Raw genomic sequence first — 18,576 nt, 5'->3', positions numbered from 1 at the left:
ACAAACACTCGTTGTCTGACAGATGCAAGAGCCAATCAGATCACAGCCCTGAAATGACGTAGTGTAATAGTAAAAAAAAAAAAAAAAAAAAAAAAAAAAAAAAAAGTGACGTCAGTCGTTCCTACAATTGGAAGAGCTCACTGGGAAGACACGACATGTATTTCGGAAGTTCAGCTGAGTTTAATCATGTCAATCTTGACTCTCGGAGCTAAACAACAGTTTGAATTATGAACTTTAATTTAGACAAAGACATTTTGACTCCCGAGTAATTTTCGCAAACGGCAGGTGGAAACTGTTAGAAATTGATTACCTTGCTGCGGGACATCGGTAAGTAACCTGTTGGCCTGTGTTTGGTTTAATTGCATCCATTTTTCACTGTTGTTCCGGTTCTGTGTGCATAAATTTAACTCTTACGCGACAAATGATGAATATTTCATAGATTGCCGCAATGGTAACCGGTCACGTTTCTGCTGCTGTGTATTATTCAACATGTTCAGGTACACCTGACTTCCTTCGTGTTGCTGAATAGTCCACCTTTAGTCATGTGCAAAGACAATAAAAGTAGAACTAGTGCCTTTTAGAGCTTTATCTTGATCTTATGCAAACTATTTAGTTTATTTCCTTATTCTTCAAAGGAAATGAAAGAATAACATGTATTTCCTGGTGTGTGTGTTTTTATTCACTTGTCATATATGGAAGGAGCCTCGATTTATTTTATAAACAACAATAACATGGCACTATGGCCTTAAAATGTAGAATATTCATCATATCTCTGACCAAGTGTCAGCAGAATCTGAACACTGTAAGCTTTAAAAAGAACGGATATATTGCCGGCCAGATTTATTGCATTACATTGTACATAGTCCCATAACCCGAGACGCTATTTGTGAAGCTGACTGACCGGCTGGTTTGTTTGTTTGTTGGATGACTCAGCTCACACCTGGTTTTAAAGTCATGTAAAAAAAAAAATGCCTCACATTTCACTGATTTTTAGTTCATGACATTTTCTTTATGTGAAATTTGCAGGAAATAATCTCGGATATGGAGGAGTCCAGTGACTTGTATGACCTGTATGAGACAAATGACCCCCCTATCTGGGAAGACCACCAGCCTCAGCAGCTGGAGGATCCAAAGAACGTGGAGTGCCTCAGAAGGAAGATCAAATACTACTTCATGAACCCCTGTGAGAAGTACCACGCTCGAGGACGAAAACCATGGAAACTCATCGTGCAGATCGTCAAAATTGCCATTATAACCATCCAGGTAATAATCTCGCACATAACCTAAACAATTGTGATTATATTGTTTTTCACCATCCTCATAAGAAATGCCTTTTTCCATCCCAGTTGGTGTCTTTTGGGCTGAGCAACCAGATGGTTGTCATGTTCAAGGAGGAAAATCTGATGACATTCAAGCACCTCTTCTTGAAAGATTATGTCGACGGAGGCCTAGATAGATACGCTGTTTACAGACAGGCAGATGTTTATGATCACATCGATTACGCTATTAAACAGGTAAGCAAAGCTTTTCCTTCTGCTTTTCCTTCTGCTTCTGTGTTGCTGTAAGTTATTGATGGAATTTTATATATGGTCAAAAACTCTGACGGGCTACATCTTGTCATGGGATTGGACTTTGTTCGTGTCACTTGAATCGACCATTTAATTATGTTGATTATGACCATAAATCTGTCATGAAAGAATTCTCTAAATCTGCTGCAGCTTCTTGTTTTAGCGAGTTACTTTTCAACCATTCACATGTTTTTAAAGTTCACCCAAGTACTGTAAATGTGTCAACAAACCTAATTGTTTTCAATTGTCCGTTTCCAGTATGGACTTCTGCACAACATCACCGTGGGCAACCACGAATATGAGAAGAGAGATGGTTTGTACGCGCCGCTGTCACTGTGTCAGGAGTTCTACAGGAACGGCTCCATCTACCCTGCAAATGAGACCTTTGAAATTGATGCCCATGTGGAAACTGGTAAGCATCATTATGTTTAGAGTAATGATTTATGATAATACAGTTGAAAGTTCCACCTAAACCTACAGGGCCAGTCAAATGTTTGGACACCTACTCATTTTATGTAATATTTACTTTTTTCTACAATGTAAAACAAAACTATGTAGCAGATCAAATATCAAGCCACTGTTTGCCTTGAAGACAGCTTTGCACAATATGGATTCACTCACAGTTTAACCTAATTCATTAAGTAGTCACCTGATTTTTTTAGTTTACAGGTGAACCTTGTCAAAAGTTGACACGGGGAATTTCTTGCCTTGATAATGCTTTTAAAACTCTGGTTGCATCTCAGTTTTTTTTTTTTTTTTTGATCGCTTCAGTGTCGTTTTACACCTTAAAAATAGTGAAAAATAATATTGAATCACTCCTTAGCAAAAAATAAGGAAAGAGATTTCTAACAAGGTTTATTTTACTAATTGTATTTTATTGTTACCTTTTTGTCTTTGCTGTGACCTGTCTCTACAGATTGCATTTACATTTATCCGATGTATAACTCATCACTGCGTGAAGCACTTCCAGACTTTGTATTGCATTTCAAAAGGTTTGTCAACAGCATTCTCTTGTACTCTTTTACTGAGGGCTACATCAAATTGCTCCCTCGATGCTGTCTGCCTTTTAAAAAACCTCTGTTGGTTCATGTACCCGCTGTCTTCCAGGATGCTTTCTGTCAAGATCACATTTGTTCTCAAGGCCATTAATTTGCAGACAGTGAGACATCGAGAGCTGCCAGACTGCTACGACTTCGCCGTTACCGTACGTCACTTGACTCTTCACAGCTCAGTAAACACAAGTGGATCACATCAGACTTTGTCTTTCGCTAGCTGTGATATGACACTTCTGATCACTTCATAGCTGCCATAACTGTGACAGTGTTTCTTTGTGGTCCTGCACCTGTGAGCACGGCACAGATACAACAGAGAAACAGAGTTTAAATGACAAGCAAGAGAAGTGAAGAATCTTTTTTTTTTTTTAAGAAGCTAATTTGAAGAAACAAATCAGAGTTAAAGTAAAGCTGTTTGCACACAGCGCCTGATATTTACATAGTTAAATGTTAGCCATGAGGCCTGGCAGCTGAATGTTTACCTTTTGAGGTTTGGCTTTAAGGATGTTGTATTTTTTCTTTCTGGTTAACAGATTACTTTTAACAACCAAGTGCACAGTGGCAGGATAAAAGTCAACCTGGAGAATGATGTAGAAATCAATGAATGCAGAGAATGGAAAGTATCTGGAGCATGTAAGTTTGCCGAGCTGATTTTTTTTTTTTTTTTTTTTTTTTTTTGGTGTGTACAAAAGGAATCGGCTGCGTTGCTTGAAGCCCATGTTTGAAGATGTTTCTCTTTTTCAGATGAGTAAATTTAATGTCTCTGTTCCCTCAGCTCCCAGAAACAGTTACCTGACTGCACTGTTTGACTGCCTCATCATTATAACGTGCATCACCTCCTTCACCCTCTGCACCCGCTCAGTGATCAACGGGATCCAGCTGCAGTTTGTGAGTAAAATTAACTGACCTGGAAGTATCTTAGTCTCACAGCTTTAAACATTTACAAAAAAAAAGTAAAATCTATGATTGTTTATATCAGTTTGTATCTCGTATAGTGGTGGGAAGCCAAGGCCAGAAACATTTTACACCTCCTTAAAATCAATAATTCAGGATGGAACTTGCTACATTTTAACAACAAGCATTTACATGCTAACAGTTTTATTTCATCATGATGCTTTTAATTTAATCTGTTTATTAATGGAATAAATAATTACTATTCATGGGACAACAGCAGCCGAGGGCACGTTTGGCGCATTTTCTTTGTTTCTTGTTGATGCTATTGTGTTGGTCGCTTCTGTTTTTCTTGGCCTCTGTACTCCATCTGTCCTCTCTATGCCTATTTAATATGTCCAACTACAAGTAATAATCTTCCAGATTTGAATTTGAATAAATACAGGTTTGTGATGCAGTAGTTGTTCTGCCGGAGAGAGTAGGCGGAGCGAACTCTTCAATTCACTTGTGTGAAGCGGCATCCTGTTATTTCTGCTCTCTGTTACTGTTGCGAGTAAAAGCTGACTGGCTAAACATACAAAAGGTAGATCATTGATTACTGAAGAACAGCCATAAATCCAGAAAAAAAAAAAAAAGTCATAGGAAACACTGTTTGGATCTCTGGGAAGTGAAGTTCAAAAGCACAGCTGTAATTACCACTTTTCGCCAGAAGTGCCGCCAAAGAACAAATTGGAGATCTTTGAGATTTTTAAAAACAATTAACAGAAAATAAAACAAGACTGATGACTTACTTGAGGACATTTATAATAACACCTGCTTTTCTTTATGTTTTAAACAGGAGTACACTCGCTACTGCAGGATACACGGAAAAGAGGTGCCATGGTTGGAGAAGCTGGAGTTTGTGAGCGGTTGGTACATCCTGATCTTTGTCAGCGACACATTGACCATCATTGGCTCCATTTTGAAGATAGATATCCAGGCGAAGGTAATGAGGATTTGACCTCTGAGGTTGATTAATGCTCCAGTCAGTTCATTATATAAATTGAAGTGCCTTTGAATACTTTCAGTTTTATCAGTTTTTGCTGAGTTCATCTTGAGTTCATCAGTAACATTTTCTTTTAGGTGCTCACAAGCTATGACGTGTGCAGCATCTTCCTCGGCACAGGTACCATGTTAGTCTGGATTGGAGTCATCCGCTACATGGGCTACTTCAGGAAATATAATGTAAGACCAGATTTTATTAATTGAACAGGAAAATGTTTTTGCAAGTGCCACATTCAGTTCAATAAGTTTAAGAATTTCTTGTGGCAAACTTCACCAAGAAGTCGATTCAACATGCAAATGTGCCGGAGGCCTCAAGTTTCTACATCACACTTCTGTAAAGCTGCTTCTTTGACTATAATTTAATTCTAGTCTGTTACGATATGATATCCCTTCGTACCCGTGTGAAATTACGATTTAGTGAGCGCAGACAAACTTTCCTTCGTCAGTAGATGAACTTGAAAACAGGCTTCTATAGGACCACAAAATAGTTTCTACACTAATTGTCGGGGATGCATTGAAGAGGGCTGTTATTTGGCACCACATGCTGAGGAAAATGATCATGATTGCACCAGACTACAGGAGCATTCTCAAAAAGAAAACGCGTTTGGTTATTGTGCAGATACACGCCTTCTGCGGACATTATTCAGACCCGTGTTCTTTGTTTATTTACAGATTCTCATCCTGACACTCAGGGCTGCTTTCCCAAACGTTATCCGATTCATCTGCTGCGCTGGAATTATTTACCTGGGCTACTGTTTTTGTGGCTGGATCGTCCTTGGCCCGTATCATGAGAAGGTAACGAGCATTGACATGACACGAGAAGTTTGCAAGATTTAACAGAAGCCAGACATTTAATTTCAACTTTAACAGAGTTCTGTGAATAAAAATGAAAAGGCATCAAAGTGAACTAACCTGGTGCTCTGTGACTTTTAGTTCCGGACCTTGAACACCGTGTCGGAGTGTCTGTTCTCGCTGATCAACGGAGACGACATGTTTCCCACCTTTAAGAACATGACACAGAAGAGCAGCCTGGTGTGGATTTTCAGCAGAGTCTACCTCTATTCGTTTGTCTCGCTCTTCATCTACATGATCCTCAGCCTTTTCATCACAATCATCACTGACACCTATGACACCATCAAGGTGATGTTAACCCACCATGCTGCATTAAACACACTCTAAAACTCTTGATGCCTTTGTATAAACCGATGTCCCCCTCTGATTTGCACCCTTTAGCAACAGCAGCAGAGTGGAGCCCCGACTACGGAGCTCCAAAGATTCCTGTCGGAGTGCAACGATCTGCCCAACTCTGGGGTGTACAGACTTGACAAGAAAAACACCTGCTTCGTTACCTGCTGCATCAACAGGTATGAACACATTTCTACTCCATCTTGACAATTGCATTTTCACAGCACCCATTTCTGATGCCCTTTATTTGGACTAATTAAAGTGCCGATGCAAGCGCACTGTCAAAGTGCGAGTTAAAACAACTAATAGAATCTAAGCTGAGCCATTTTTCTCGTTTCAGATGCAGACAGCATCAAGAGAGCCTGACTTCAGAGGCATAGCAGGTTTTTAATATGGAGGCATTGAAAGGCAGTGCTGTATAAACTGTGACCTAATAATGAATGTGCACTTTATACTGTTGTGTTCAATGGAAGTAGGTTGGAGGCTCTCGATAGCCTATTTCCCCCTTTAACAGGAGACCCCAAGCTTGCCTGTGTGAAGAAATGTTTTCGTAAAGGTTAGAGCTGACGAATGAAGACACCGAAGTCTGATGGACTGATTTTGGAAAATACTTTGTAAATACACCTATTTATGTTGATACCGTCAATGGCAAATATTACGATACGAATTTTAAAAGTCTGTTTTTCGAAAGCATGTCACTTGTGAAAACCCCACTATCGCACGTCAAATAGTGAATCAAGAGTTCCATTAACAAGCTGAAACGTAGATTGAATTTTATTTCTCCATCCACAGGAGAAAGTATCAGTATAAAAGCCGAAATGTTTTTTTCACACACTTAATTTTTCTTCAGTAAATTGTTACAATGCAGAAAAATCCCATTTCAGTTCATGGTAATAAGACAACCTTTAACACTTTAAAATGGACAGTCTTTAAGTCTTCAAAAGGAAATATCTGCAGGCAGATATTATAAATAGCTCCAGCAGTGTAGCAGTGAATGTGGCCTTTTATTTCCTCAGAGGAAATTTGCCTTTGATCCTGCTGGAGAGGTCTGAGATCAAGAGTGTACCACCCTTAAAGACTTAATGAAGTTGTAAATCGGCAGAACAGGCCATGCACTCTTCAGTTTGTTTAATTGCAGAACGTTTAGGTTCATAAAATGTCTCTTGTCCATCATCAAAAAGCAGAAATCTGTTAGTTTTAGATGTTTGAGAACAATATTATTATTTTTTTTTAGCCCAACACGAATAATAACGCCCCAGTTTGTATGAGCGACTTGATGCAAGCCTCCAGATTGGGCAGACGTCACTGGTATACAGGTCTCTGATAAAAGCAGTCAACTGGTGGCGTCACAAAAAAGCCGACGAGCCAAAAATTAAAAAAAAAAAAAAAAACGCCTTCAACTATCTAAAAACAAGTCTTAAAATTCTAAACTGCCCATGATTTGACAATCACATTGCCAGTTTAGTATAATTTGAGACTCTGATTCCACGTAGCATCCCTTATAGTCTGTAGTCCAAAAAGGCAGGAATCGAGAGTATCGCAGGTTGCAAAAAACAAACTTCAGATTTTTTTTCAAATGAAAAAAAAAAAAAGAAAAAGAACTTCATTTGATGACCTGAGATAAAACGACAAATCGCTCCGTGAAGTCAGCCTGGTTTGGATTCGGTGACGCCAGAAGGAGGTGGGACCCGCTGCTCCTCCATCCTGTTGGATTGGGAACGCAGGATGAGACTGAAGAAATCCTCATCTGGAATAGTTGGTCCCTTCGTTGTAGAAGCAGGAGCAGCACACCTCTGGTCGTTCAGACGGGAGCCCTGAAACGGAGACAGCACAGTTGTATCAGCTGATAGATCACTGTAGGGCTCTAAATTATAAGGTGATGGATGGAGAATGAACGGGCTACTTTCTCAATAATCTATTATGTAATTTATCAATTCAATTCCCTGGTTTTAGCATTTGAACTGCGACTGTCTTCTATCACTATAAACGCAACATCTTCTGGAGGTTTGGACAAAACATTCTGAAAATATCAACCTAAGCTTTAGGAAAGTGTGATGCGAGATGCCACCATTTTATGGACTCAAGGATGAATGGAGAAAGCATTTGATCTCTCTGGATCGTTGAAAATTTAAGCACTGTATAGATTTTATTGTGATAAAGTTGTGTAACAACAAAACATTCTCAAGACAATCAAATGAAGTGTGCAACTTGTACTTTGTGTAACGTTGAAGATGTCTGTTTTGATTATGTTTGTTTTTTTTGGTACAATGTACGTCAGTTTATTCTGTCATCAGAAACTATTTCATTTGTATAAATTTCACAAAGCGTTCATGTGAAATAGTATCATTATATTATCTGGGGCTGGTTGACAGAGTTTAATTAAAAAAAAATTCCTTTCAGTGACTTTAAGTCAAAACACACCAAAAGAAAAGAACTTTCGTGCTCAGGTGCACCAAGATAGTTACTTCCAGTGCCTCTAAAATTAAATAGCCTTTTGAATTAAACTCTGTCAGAACTGTATATTTTGCCATAAAATACTTCTCAATGTCTGAACAGAAAAATATTTAAATGAGGGAAATTGATCACTAAAGAAAAGTATCTACGGCTTTCAAAAAAGTGGTGGAAAAGAATGTAGATTAGGCTTCATTTTACAGGTCTGGAATTATTAAAACACTTTTACAAAAGATCTTTACTGGAACGAACGGTGTACTGTGGTGCTAATGAAAGGAGACTAATCCAGTTGGTATACTTGTGATGGAAAAAAAAGAAGCAGCAAAAATCTGTCCACAGAGAAGCATACAATTCAACCTACTTGGAGACTTACGTAAATCTGTAATGAATAATTATTTAATTGGGTTTAAATGATGAATAAGTCAATCTAATTATGTTTTCCCGTAATTTAAAAACGTATCATTTCTTTACAGGAAACTGAATTAATGGACCCTTAGGATGAAACCAGTATCTCAGTGTTATCTGCAACTTTGAAAACATTATTTGTTACGGCCTCTGAAAGGGTCTATATTAATCGTAATGTCTTGGGCAGCATGTAATATGTGGATTTCTTTTCCTTACCTGGCACTTTACGAGCATGTCGAAGAAGACGTCGTCCCCCTCGGGCTGCTCAGCGCTTGCCTCAAGCTGATCGTACAGGGAGGGTGTGTGAGGGGCCTCCGGGTTCGAGTTGAGGGCTGAGGAGAAAGTCCAGCATTTGTCAAAATGTGAGCAGTGATACTGAGGGGCGTGATAAGAAAATGGGCCGTGCTTCGTATTTCTTCACCTTGTGATGTATTTTGCTCTGTGCTGGAGTTTGACGGTGGACGAGGCGGGTTGGAGGCACTGAGACGCAACCCAGGAAAATGGCTGAGGCTGACTCGTTGGTCGTCCAGACGACGGGCCTGGGAGCTGGCCAGCAGCTCCAGGAAATGACCGGGATCCTGTGATGGTGTTTCGCGCTCCAAAATAGCTAGAAACGGATCATTATTATCTGCTGGTGAGTAACAAACGGAGGATGGTGGATAACGCTGCATACAATATTTAATTTTGATTAGGTTGAAGGTATGATGAGGATGAATAAGATGTTCTCGGTTTACAGTTAGTTATTCGACCAAATTTAATGCAACACTCCACCTACAGGTGACCTTTGGCGCATGAAATAGTCCCTATAGACTTAAAAGTGGGCTGGAAAATATATTGTCCTTAATGGATTATGAAAGCTGTGATGGGTTTGGCTTCATGGCCGTTGCAGAGGAGCACAATGTAATAAATCTGCAGCAACAAAAAGATTCACAAATGCCACTGTGCTCACTGAAGGTTAAAACCACAAATTGTAGATTTTGGGTGGAGTATCACTTCAAGTCCTTTCTGGCACAAGACTGAAGATTAACACAACATTTAACACGAAAAGGACAAACGTGGAAACAAGTTACATTCACACCATACAGGGCGGGCGTGGCACTGCCCTCGCTCCAATGGAAACCGAATATTCAAACAGATTTTAAATACAGTATGATGAGTAATTGGCTCGTCATTGATGAAAGAATTTGCAGCTAAATGAGAGAAAGACCGTCATTAGGTCCAAATTCTTTTTCATGATTTCACTTGTATTGAAGCAGTTAGAAAATGGTGCTGTAACATATGGTGTGAACACAGATTAAAACACGGGGCTGACTCACATTTCCTTTCAGCTACAGGTAGGGTGGTGGAGGGGGGAGGGGGAAGGGCAGGGAGATGGCTCTGGCCATCCAATGTACACCTTTGGTCGTCCATCCTGCTGCCCTGGAAACGAGACAGGAGGTCGAAAAAGCCATCCTCACCGATGGTGTCCGGTGGTCCCGGCTATCGTGTTAAAAACAAAAAAATATTGAGGTAATTAGAACGACTAAAACACAAACAACACAGGACACACAGCAATACCTTCACCTTTTACAGAGGTGATTGCAAGTTGAGAGCTAAAACAATTAGCTAATTTGCCAATTAACAAATCATTTTAAAAACTAAAATGTAAAAGCCGTTTTTTTTATACATTTTCTGACATTTAATGGGTCAATTAACGGAAACAAATGTGAAAATATTTAATAATTAACACAAGTGTTTGTTGCAGTCGTGTTTTAATTAGATTAAACAGATTTAGCTGGCAGAGAGTGCTGTAGATGTTTGCAGATGGTGAGGCATCTGTACTGCTGTCAATGAAATTTACATTTTACAATTAAAACTGACTGCTGTTTGAAGGGAAAAAGATCGCTGAACTTAGCAGCAAAGTTTGTTAAAAGAATGAGCTGTTAATTGTGCATGTTTTCGTCACTCTATATTTGTTTTTCCTCTTTTCAACCCCTTTATTTAAATCAGGTCTACTTCTTTTTGTCACTATAAGAGAACATGTTACACATTGTAAGATTGTTAGAACTATGCAATGATGAGCATAGGAATTTAAGCTCGGTATAAGTTACAGTGCGTCAGCGCTGAGAGGACAAAAAGCATCCGATGTAACTACGCAGTTTGTAATGCGATGGCTTAAAAATAAATGTTTTCATTTGTTACAAATTACCGTCGTTTTGAAGTTGACTGAACTTCCTTTAACGTTGTCTTGGAAGACGAGTCAGAAACGACGCCTCTACGCACATCACATGACTTCCTCCCACCCGTAAAGCTAAGTGAGGCTTTCAGAGATGCTCTGAGCGGGTTATGTGTCGTTACGGCAACTTACAAATACCTTAGAAGACACCGACGCGTTGAGCTCAGGAGCTGCGTGCTCCGTGCAGTTCTCCTGCTGGTCTTTATTAGGAGATTTGTTGTTCTTCTGCTTCTTGCTCTTCAGCCGGTGGAAGAGGAAAAGCTTAGTGGAAGCCTTGATTGAGCTGGTCTTTGAGGACCCAGGGAATACATCCTTCTCCCAGTCCTGTACATACAGATTGAGGATTTTAAATACAGATGACCGAGTTGTGTTGAAGGGCTTAATATTTTACAGTGGGTGAACAGGTTGTTGAGGTAGAAGGATGTTTTTTTTTTTTTTGTCATGTAAAAATACACTTTAAATTGTAAATGTATATGGAAATTACTGCTACCATGGGCCAATATACTCCTAAAGCCGTGGCATTAAAATTAAAGCAGTTGCTCTGCAGCTACAATTTCATATGCATCAATTTGAATGAGCATCAATCATTTGTCACTTTCAAGTACTTTCACTCAGAAAAGCAGTTTGTCCCAAAAAAAACAACCCTGTACTGATCAGTATCCTTTGTAATGCATTTCATTTTAAATGCAATGTAGAACTTGGACACAGTTTTGTACGTTATAAACTAGACTTTTCTTTCAAATACACACGGGGTTAATTTGGGGTATTAGTAAGAAAACTAAAAGTTAAAATTATTTTGCTTGTTTGGCTAGTTTTGAAATCAGACTGAGCAACTTCCACTGGTTTGCAATTGATTCAAGACTAAAAATAGACACGGTCTACTTCCCGTTGCAAGTCATTTTGTACGTACTGGATGTGCTGCAAGAGGTGCAGTTTGCTTTCGGTCAGGAGTTGGAGTCCCTTCCAGGTTCTCTGCACTGCCTCTCCTTCTTGATGAAGACTTGACCCCTGAAACAAAGATACAAAATTCAACAGTCCAACACAGCACAGCAATGACTGACAAAGCATCAAAACGAAAGGCAGACTTTTATGGATACTGAAAATTGATCCGAGTTTACTGCTAAAAATACAATCGCACAGACCCAGAAGTGTAACAATTGATTTGTCAGTGCCATGAAATAACAGAATGTTCTGTACATTTACCGGGTAGGCTGGAGTAACACTGAAAGCTTATTGGCAGAGCAGAGCTGTTGGTGTTGGTGTTGCGGAAGATGTTGGGATTGATGTTGGAGTTGGACTTCAGGCCCACAACCAGCCGTAGGTCTGACAAGTTCATCCTGGCCGTCAACTCGCCACTCTTATCTCCAGTCTGCACCATTGACAACGTCAAAGTTAAAAGATCACCTCCAGACATGTATAGACAAGACATCTACATGTCTACGTCTCCTACGTTTTTTTCCCCACATATAAAGTTGAACTATTTTCTTAACCTTCTTAAAATTATCTTTCTTTTCTCTCATTAAAAATTCCAGGTTCTATGAATCTGCATACTTTCAGCACGATTGTGAAAACAGCCTTCTAGTGTCAAACTGAAAAATGAAAATGCTTGCACATGACTCCAAGACAAAGACACAGCACACTACTATATGGGTTAATTCAAACAGTCTATGCAGCATTCAAATGACCGGTTGTGCATAGAAATGCTGCATACAAATAAACTGAGTATTATTCCCTGCTGTTCCCTGTACGAACAGCAGATGGGAGTGTGGCTCGATGAAAGCTTCTGACTGGACTCCGAGGGAGGAGGTGAGCTGTTAACAGTCACCTCTTTGGCAATTTCCAGATGTTTCTCAGCGAAGAACATGGCTTGCTCATGATTCCCCAGGGCAGTGTGGGCATTTCCTAGACTCCAGTACGCTCTTCCTTCACCGACTCTGCAGTGAGGCACGAAAGGAAACAGGCTGAGCAACTTGAACTGAGATTACGCAAGATTGAGAAGGGCATTCGTCAAACAGTACAATCACGACGACCTGATCTCAACACGAGTTTACACTCATTTCACAACAGCTGCTATTCAACAATTCCATGTTTTTCCACAGTCCTACAATCACATCTGTAGACATTTAACAGAGCAATGGTACAAAGATTATGATGTCATTTTGTGTGAGAATACCTGTAGTTTTTATAAAAAGATTAATTTAATGAGGATATAGACAATTTTGAGAAGAATCAGGGAGAAGACTTTCAGTACAGTCCTATTTCATACCTTATATATGCCTTTTCTCAAGACTATAAAAAAAGACAGGTACTCCCACACTATGAATTACAGCACTGCATTGTTACTAGAAATATGATAGCGGAGATATAGTGGAGAAGCTTAAAACCACTGATTTTATCTGCAAAAGCTCATGACTACTTGCACCTTCTTGAGAAAGTGCCTTGTATTGTTATGATTGTTGTGCTTAGACCTGTTTTTCTGCCCAACAGGAGACTTTTTTTTTCGAAACCTACATTTCCCTTTGCACATCGTTCCGATTGCTATTGCCTTTTTAAAAGACAACACTATGGTAGTTTGTGTTGTCTTCTTTGTGTGCATGACATTAAATCCTGTAAATGATGCTTCCTTGTGACTTTGTCTGCCGTTTAGCATTTGATAGGCGTCAGTGGTAACGCCACTAAATTTGAGCAAATGACTTGTTCTGGGGCCACACACACACTTAAAACAGTTAAACATGCTCATCAAACTTCAAAGACAGTTTGGCAGGAAAGCCGGCAACAAAGGGCTTGTATGGTGTACCGGTCGTTGAGGTCCTGAGCGATGACCAGATGTTTGAGGTGATAATCAATGGCTCTCTCATAGTCCTGCAGTAGTGTGTAGGTGTTGCCTAAACTGTAACAAGCCTGAGCCTCCACTGCTCTGTCCTTCAAAAGTCTGGCCAGCTGCAGAGTCCTCCTGAGGGCAAAAGAGAAGGGGAGGAAGAAGGTCAAAGAATGCAGAGGGTGGGTGTAGAACAATGATAGCTATCTGCTCTTTTCTTTTCTGTCTTTGTTCTCTTTTTTCTGAAGTTTTTTGTATCAAGAAAATACAAGAATCAGGGTAAAACATTGTACATTATTTTATCATTGTACAATGATAAAATAACAATATCTTTGTGTAGAATTATTCATATCTGTGATTGTATTGTTGTGAGCAACACTGAAGAAATACTTCACACAGTCACCGTGTTTTATTACGGACATGTGACAGACTTCAGCTTACACGAACATTATAGTGAGTTATAAGCCTTTTTTTTTTTTTTGTAAGTTTCTATACTGGCATTGAATAACCCCTAAAATCTAAACTTTGTTCATTAAAATGAATATTCCCCTAATGCATTAAAGTGCCTTTGATGTGACTCAAAACCTTTTCCTTCATTGAGTACATGCAGAGCTATGAATATGCATTTATACAAAAAAACAAAAAAAACATGGACATGTTACAAAGGTTATTTTCATTGGAGGAGTCGACAATGTTTGTATTCTGCTAAAACACTTTAAATAGGGGGACTTTAAATGTTGCCCAAAAAAAAAAACCTCCTTACCTGGTGGTGTAATAATAATAATAATTTTTCCAGTGTCAATCAATTAAGTTTATTTGGATTTCTGTTCTCAAACTGATTTATGGTTGTATAAGAATAATTGAATGTTTTCCTTCATGTTATTCCAGCTTTTCTGGTACACGCAAGAAGACAGAAAAAGCACCGTAGTATCAGTTATCAACGTTAGAACTGCAATAAAATAAACAAAATGACCACTTACACACATTAGTTTTGTGTCAAAATATGGCTATCACAGAAGTCAATACTGGATCAGGAGGTGAGTTTGGCCACCAGCCTCAGATTTACTCACTTGTAATGTTCAGCCGCCACCTCAAACTGGCTGAGGAATATGTGTGCATTGCCAAGGTTGCAGTGGGCCCTTCTCTCAGCGGACCTATCCCCAAACTCTTTAGCGATGAGAAGCCGCTGCCAAAAGGGACAAACAGTGGTGTGAACATCACTGAAATTAAAATCAGGAATACCAGGAAACATTTTCAGGTAATGGGAGGTAAATTCTTCACGGTCATGACATGAGAATAATGAACATTTTTGGGAATAAAGACTCGAGCACAGGAAGTACCGTTTACTGCCAGTAGTTTGCTACCTACCTTTTCATGTGCAGCTACAGCAGTTTCAAATTCCCCCACCAGATAGTAAGTGTTACCAAGGTTCCCGTAGGTACGACCCTGGGCTGCCCGATCACCTAACTCGTTCACCAGGGTCAGGTTTGCTCTTAGAAAGAAAAGGGGAGCAGCAAAGAGATGTTAATACACAAATATTGTGCTACATGTATTTTAACGTGAACACTACAAGAGAGTCTGTCATCTGTGACTGACTGGAAAGTTAAGCATGCCATCAAACATTTGAAAAGGGGGAAAGCACCAGGCTCAGACAATATAATAATGGACACACTCAAAGAAGGTGGAGATATAGTTTGCAAAATTATTCTCTGCATGTATACAACAAGAGAAAGCCAACATGATAATTCTACACAAAAAAAGGGGATAAGAAAGACTTGAAAAATTATAGGCCCATCAGTTTACTATCCAACATCTATAAACTTTTCACAAAGATTATCACCAACAGACTGGAAAGGTCATGACCATATGCTTCAGAAACATGGACACTGACAACTAAAATGGAAAAGAAACTCTCCTCAGCTCAACACAAAATGGAACACAGCATACTAAATATCACATACAAAGATAGAAAAACAAAGAGGTGGATAAGGGAACAAACTAATGTGCAAGACATCATGGAAACCATCAAAAACAGAAAGTGGACTTGGGCAGGTCATCCGGCCAGGCGGACGGATGGAAGATGGAGCACAGAAATCACTGTATGGACACCAATAGAAGGCAAACGAAATAGAGGAAGACAGCGGAAGAGATGGAGAGATGAAATCCAGCACTACTGGGGCACTGCCAACTGGTATAATTTCGCAAGGGACAGAAAGTTGTGGAAACTCTATGCTGAGGCCTTCGTTCTGCAGTGGATTGACAATGGCTGAACATGATGATGAACACCATCATAAGATGAATTAACCAGGCTACACATCATACATACTGACTACATTCTATGCTTGGCATTGGTTAAAGTGTGCTCAGATGTTATTGTGTTGTCATCATAGTAAGAAACTGTGATCATTGTGGGTCTATTTATGAACAACAGAACAGGAACACTAAAGTGTCATTAAATAGCTAAAGAAAGATCAAGGTAGCACTTGATATACAACGGTCCCTTGAATGTGGCTGAAGATATCTAAAATGACCCACTCTATGGAACCTGAGTATCTGCGAAAGAAAAAAAAAAAAGACTGAGATGTGATTAAAAATGTCCAGAAATAGCAAGTTATTGGACATCGAGGGTTTGAGGTCAAGAATGAACCTTCGGGCTCTGCGGTTTATACACTGTATAATAATTCCATTGCTACATGCTAGTCAGTAAACTGTAGGAACATTTAGTCACAATTTTATCTTGACGCTGAATGAAAAGAACCTGATATCAACCACTGCCAAAACTCTTGGCAACCAAGGTATAGCAATTATTTAGCAGTTTATTAAAAACATTATACAGAATGCAACAATTCATATGCGAGGCATCTGGCTGACACTCAGTTTTCAACAACTTGTGACCAGGTGGGAATTCAGCATCACACACAAGGATAAAGTGAAGTCATCATTGGGATCTGACAAGTGACTCCGTAGCCTAGATTGTGCACCGGTGTATCTGAATAATTCATCAGGCATTTCGCAATAAAACAAAACAAAATCCCTGATAGAAGTAAATTGCAACTCACTCGTAGTACTGCGCCGCTTTCCGCAGGGCTATCCTGGCCTCATCTGAAAACTCTCCTGGCTCCATCCCAATCCAGCAGATGCTCTTGCCTTTGGCGTGGTAAACGTTTCCGAAATTATACAGCGCCCGAGCCTGCCCAACCTACAACACGCACACCAGATTTTGACAGACGGAAACCAGAGTGACCAGTGCTGTAATTATATACTTAAAAATACACTGACACCAGACGTTCTTGTTTGCATGCAGGATGGCAAACTATTCTCGATGTTGGTACGGCGTTTTAATGCAGTCGCAATACATAACCAAACGGTTCTGTGGCTGCACGTCGTGTTATGTGGTATGGTTGAAAACAAATTTAGATCCATTTATTCTAATCAAAGTAAAAGCGCTTTTAGTGGCAATAGATCTTTCTCAGTTTACTAAAATAAAAGGACTGAAAGCGTGTTTTACACGCACGAAAATAATCGTTGTCGTAATTCTAAAATATTACCGAAATATGACCTACCTTATCATATATGGCTCTTGTGATATCCAAATGCCTTTGGCAGCAAACCACCGCTTCATCATACCGCCCTAAGAGTTTTAGTGTGTTCCCAAGGTTACCACTAGCTTTGGCCTCACCGAGTTCGTCTCCAATCGTTCTGGGGTTGTAATGGGGGGAAGAAAAAAAAAAAGAAGAAAACATTAAGAAATAATTAGACTGGAATATCAGTGGATTCCTGGAGTGTATTAGCATGAAAACACAAGAGGCTAGAAAGTAATTTAAATATTACACTGGAGTCCAGTTGAGCAATTTAATCATGGAGGGGGAAATAGTCATTAAAAAGTTTTAGCCTTAGACTATGCTTGTGTGCATGACGCAGGTCAAAAATCCCACCAGCAAGTGAAACACTAAATGTTCACGGCGGAAAAATGTTAAAAAGAATGAAATCGTTTTTTGGAACAAATTACTATTATTGATGTGAAAACCGTTACCTGGTAAGTGTGAGGTCATGGCGATGGTACTCCAAGGCTTTATTATACTCTTGAAGGTGAAAGTAGGCATTTCCTAGCTGGCTGTAGATGGCGCTGAGGATTTGGAGGTCCTCTGTTCCAACCTGGATGGCAGACTCAAAGAAGGATACACCGGCGCGATAGTCGCCAGCCTTACAGAGCCGCTCTCCTTCCAGAGCCAGATCCAGACACGACGACTCCATCCTGCAGAAAAGTGGAGTCTGCATGAGAGGCTCTGTGTTGAACAATGACATGTCTTAATACGAGGTGGGAGGGGGTGGGGGGTCAAAACGTTCAGAGACTGTTCTCTTGGAGTGCAGCACAGTGACGCACATCAGGAACGCAACCAGGTGGGTTTCCTTTGACACTCAACGGGACTGTGAACTGTGAATGCACCTCTAGGGTCAGACTGTCAACACCGTGACACACTGGCACTCGGTGGACCTTCCATCTCTTCCTCCTGCTCCACAAATGTTTGACAAAGTTTGAAATGCACTTTCTGCTCATGTTTCAGGTCTGTGATGAAAATAATAACTACATGTTAAAACAAAAAAAGGGGGGAAACGCTTTTCATAAACCAGCAAAGATGACGCCATTATTAAAGTCAGTTAACAATGAATTTGCTGATTGTTTCGACATAATTTTGAACAACTGAAACAAAACAAAGTCATTTTTATGATAATTCATGAACAGAAATCAGCAAATGTAGATGATTAACGTACTGACATGCTAACATGAACAAGTTTGATCACCAAAATGAGTAATTAAACAGGATTTTATTGAGCTTCAATCTTTTTTTCGCAGTGGTAGCATTCACATACACAGAGGGAGAAGTCTAGCCTCTGTGAAACTAGACACAAGAACTATAAATCTAAAATAGGACAGAGCGTTTCCTG

At 39.6% G+C, this 18,576-nt stretch overlaps 2 protein-coding genes across 3 annotated transcripts; one reads left to right on the top strand and one right to left on the bottom strand.

Annotated features, from left to right (window-relative positions):
* Positions 1-280: 280 nt before the first annotated feature.
* On the top strand, positions 281-8,069 carry mcoln3b (mucolipin TRP cation channel 3b). The gene is made up of 14 exons (XM_069153097.1): positions 281-327; positions 1,027-1,263; positions 1,347-1,514; positions 1,827-1,980; positions 2,485-2,560; positions 2,676-2,772; positions 3,154-3,253; positions 3,396-3,508; positions 4,350-4,496; positions 4,634-4,735; positions 5,228-5,350; positions 5,489-5,695; positions 5,789-5,919; positions 6,081-8,069. Exons 2-14 carry the CDS (start codon positions 1,042-1,044, stop codon positions 6,118-6,120), a joined length of 1,680 nt encoding a protein of 559 aa, XP_069009198.1. The 5' UTR covers positions 281-327; positions 1,027-1,041; the 3' UTR covers positions 6,121-8,069.
* LOC138200432 (G-protein-signaling modulator 2-like) lies at positions 6,488-17,889 on the bottom strand. 2 transcript variants are annotated; one of them, XM_069153096.1, is made up of 14 exons: positions 17,663-17,889; positions 17,193-17,328; positions 16,689-16,828; positions 14,998-15,121; positions 14,700-14,815; positions 13,609-13,764; positions 12,637-12,745; positions 12,015-12,180; positions 11,722-11,819; positions 10,950-11,135; positions 9,913-10,075; positions 9,018-9,227; positions 8,813-8,928; positions 6,488-7,554 (listed from the first exon to the last, which is right to left on the bottom strand). In XM_069153096.1, the coding sequence occupies exons 1-14, from the start codon at positions 17,881-17,883 to the stop codon at positions 7,387-7,389; spliced, it is 2,109 nt and encodes a 702-aa protein (XP_069009197.1). In that variant the 5' UTR covers positions 17,884-17,889; the 3' UTR covers positions 6,488-7,386. The 2 variants fall into 2 exon arrangements, with proteins under 2 accessions (XP_069009197.1, XP_069009196.1); XM_069153095.1 differs by having other exon boundaries at positions 9,018-9,203; positions 17,663-17,883.
* Between the last annotated feature and the right edge of the window lie 687 nt (positions 17,890-18,576).

This window comes from Embiotoca jacksoni, unplaced genomic scaffold, assembly GCF_022577435.1.
Source record: "Embiotoca jacksoni isolate LCO1_2020_lvr unplaced genomic scaffold, fEmbJac1.0.p SCAF_19, whole genome shotgun sequence".
Classification (NCBI taxonomy): Eukaryota; Metazoa; Chordata; class Actinopteri; family Embiotocidae; genus Embiotoca; species Embiotoca jacksoni.
This window is presented reverse-complemented; position numbering and strand designations above follow the sequence as displayed.

What these genes read in the sequence shown, in the direction of transcription:
- mcoln3b (XM_069153097.1), top strand. Translation starts at nt 1,042, where the DNA reads ATGGAGGAGTCCAGTGACTTGTATGACCTGTATGAGACAAATGACCCC. An exon ending in TCGATTACGCTATTAAACAG is followed by an intron (nt 1,515 to 1,826) that starts GTAAGCAAAGCT and finishes GTCCGTTTCCAG; the next exon opens with TATGGACTTCTGCACAACAT. An exon ending in ACGGGATCCAGCTGCAGTTT is followed by an intron (nt 3,509 to 4,349) that starts GTGAGTAAAATT and finishes TGTTTTAAACAG; the next exon opens with GAGTACACTCGCTACTGCAG.
- LOC138200432 (XM_069153096.1), bottom strand. Translation starts at nt 17,883, where the DNA reads ATGGAGTCGTCGTGTCTGGATCTGGCTCTGGAAGGAGAGCGGCTCTGT. An exon ending in GTGGCGGCTGAACATTACAA is followed by an intron (nt 13,765 to 14,699) that starts GTGAGTAAATCT and finishes TTTTGCCCTCAG; the next exon opens with GAGGACTCTGCAGCTGGCCA. An exon ending in GTGTTACTCCAGCCTACCCG is followed by an intron (nt 11,820 to 12,014) that starts GTAAATGTACAG and finishes TCTTTGTTTCAG; the next exon opens with GGGTCAAGTCTTCATCAAGA.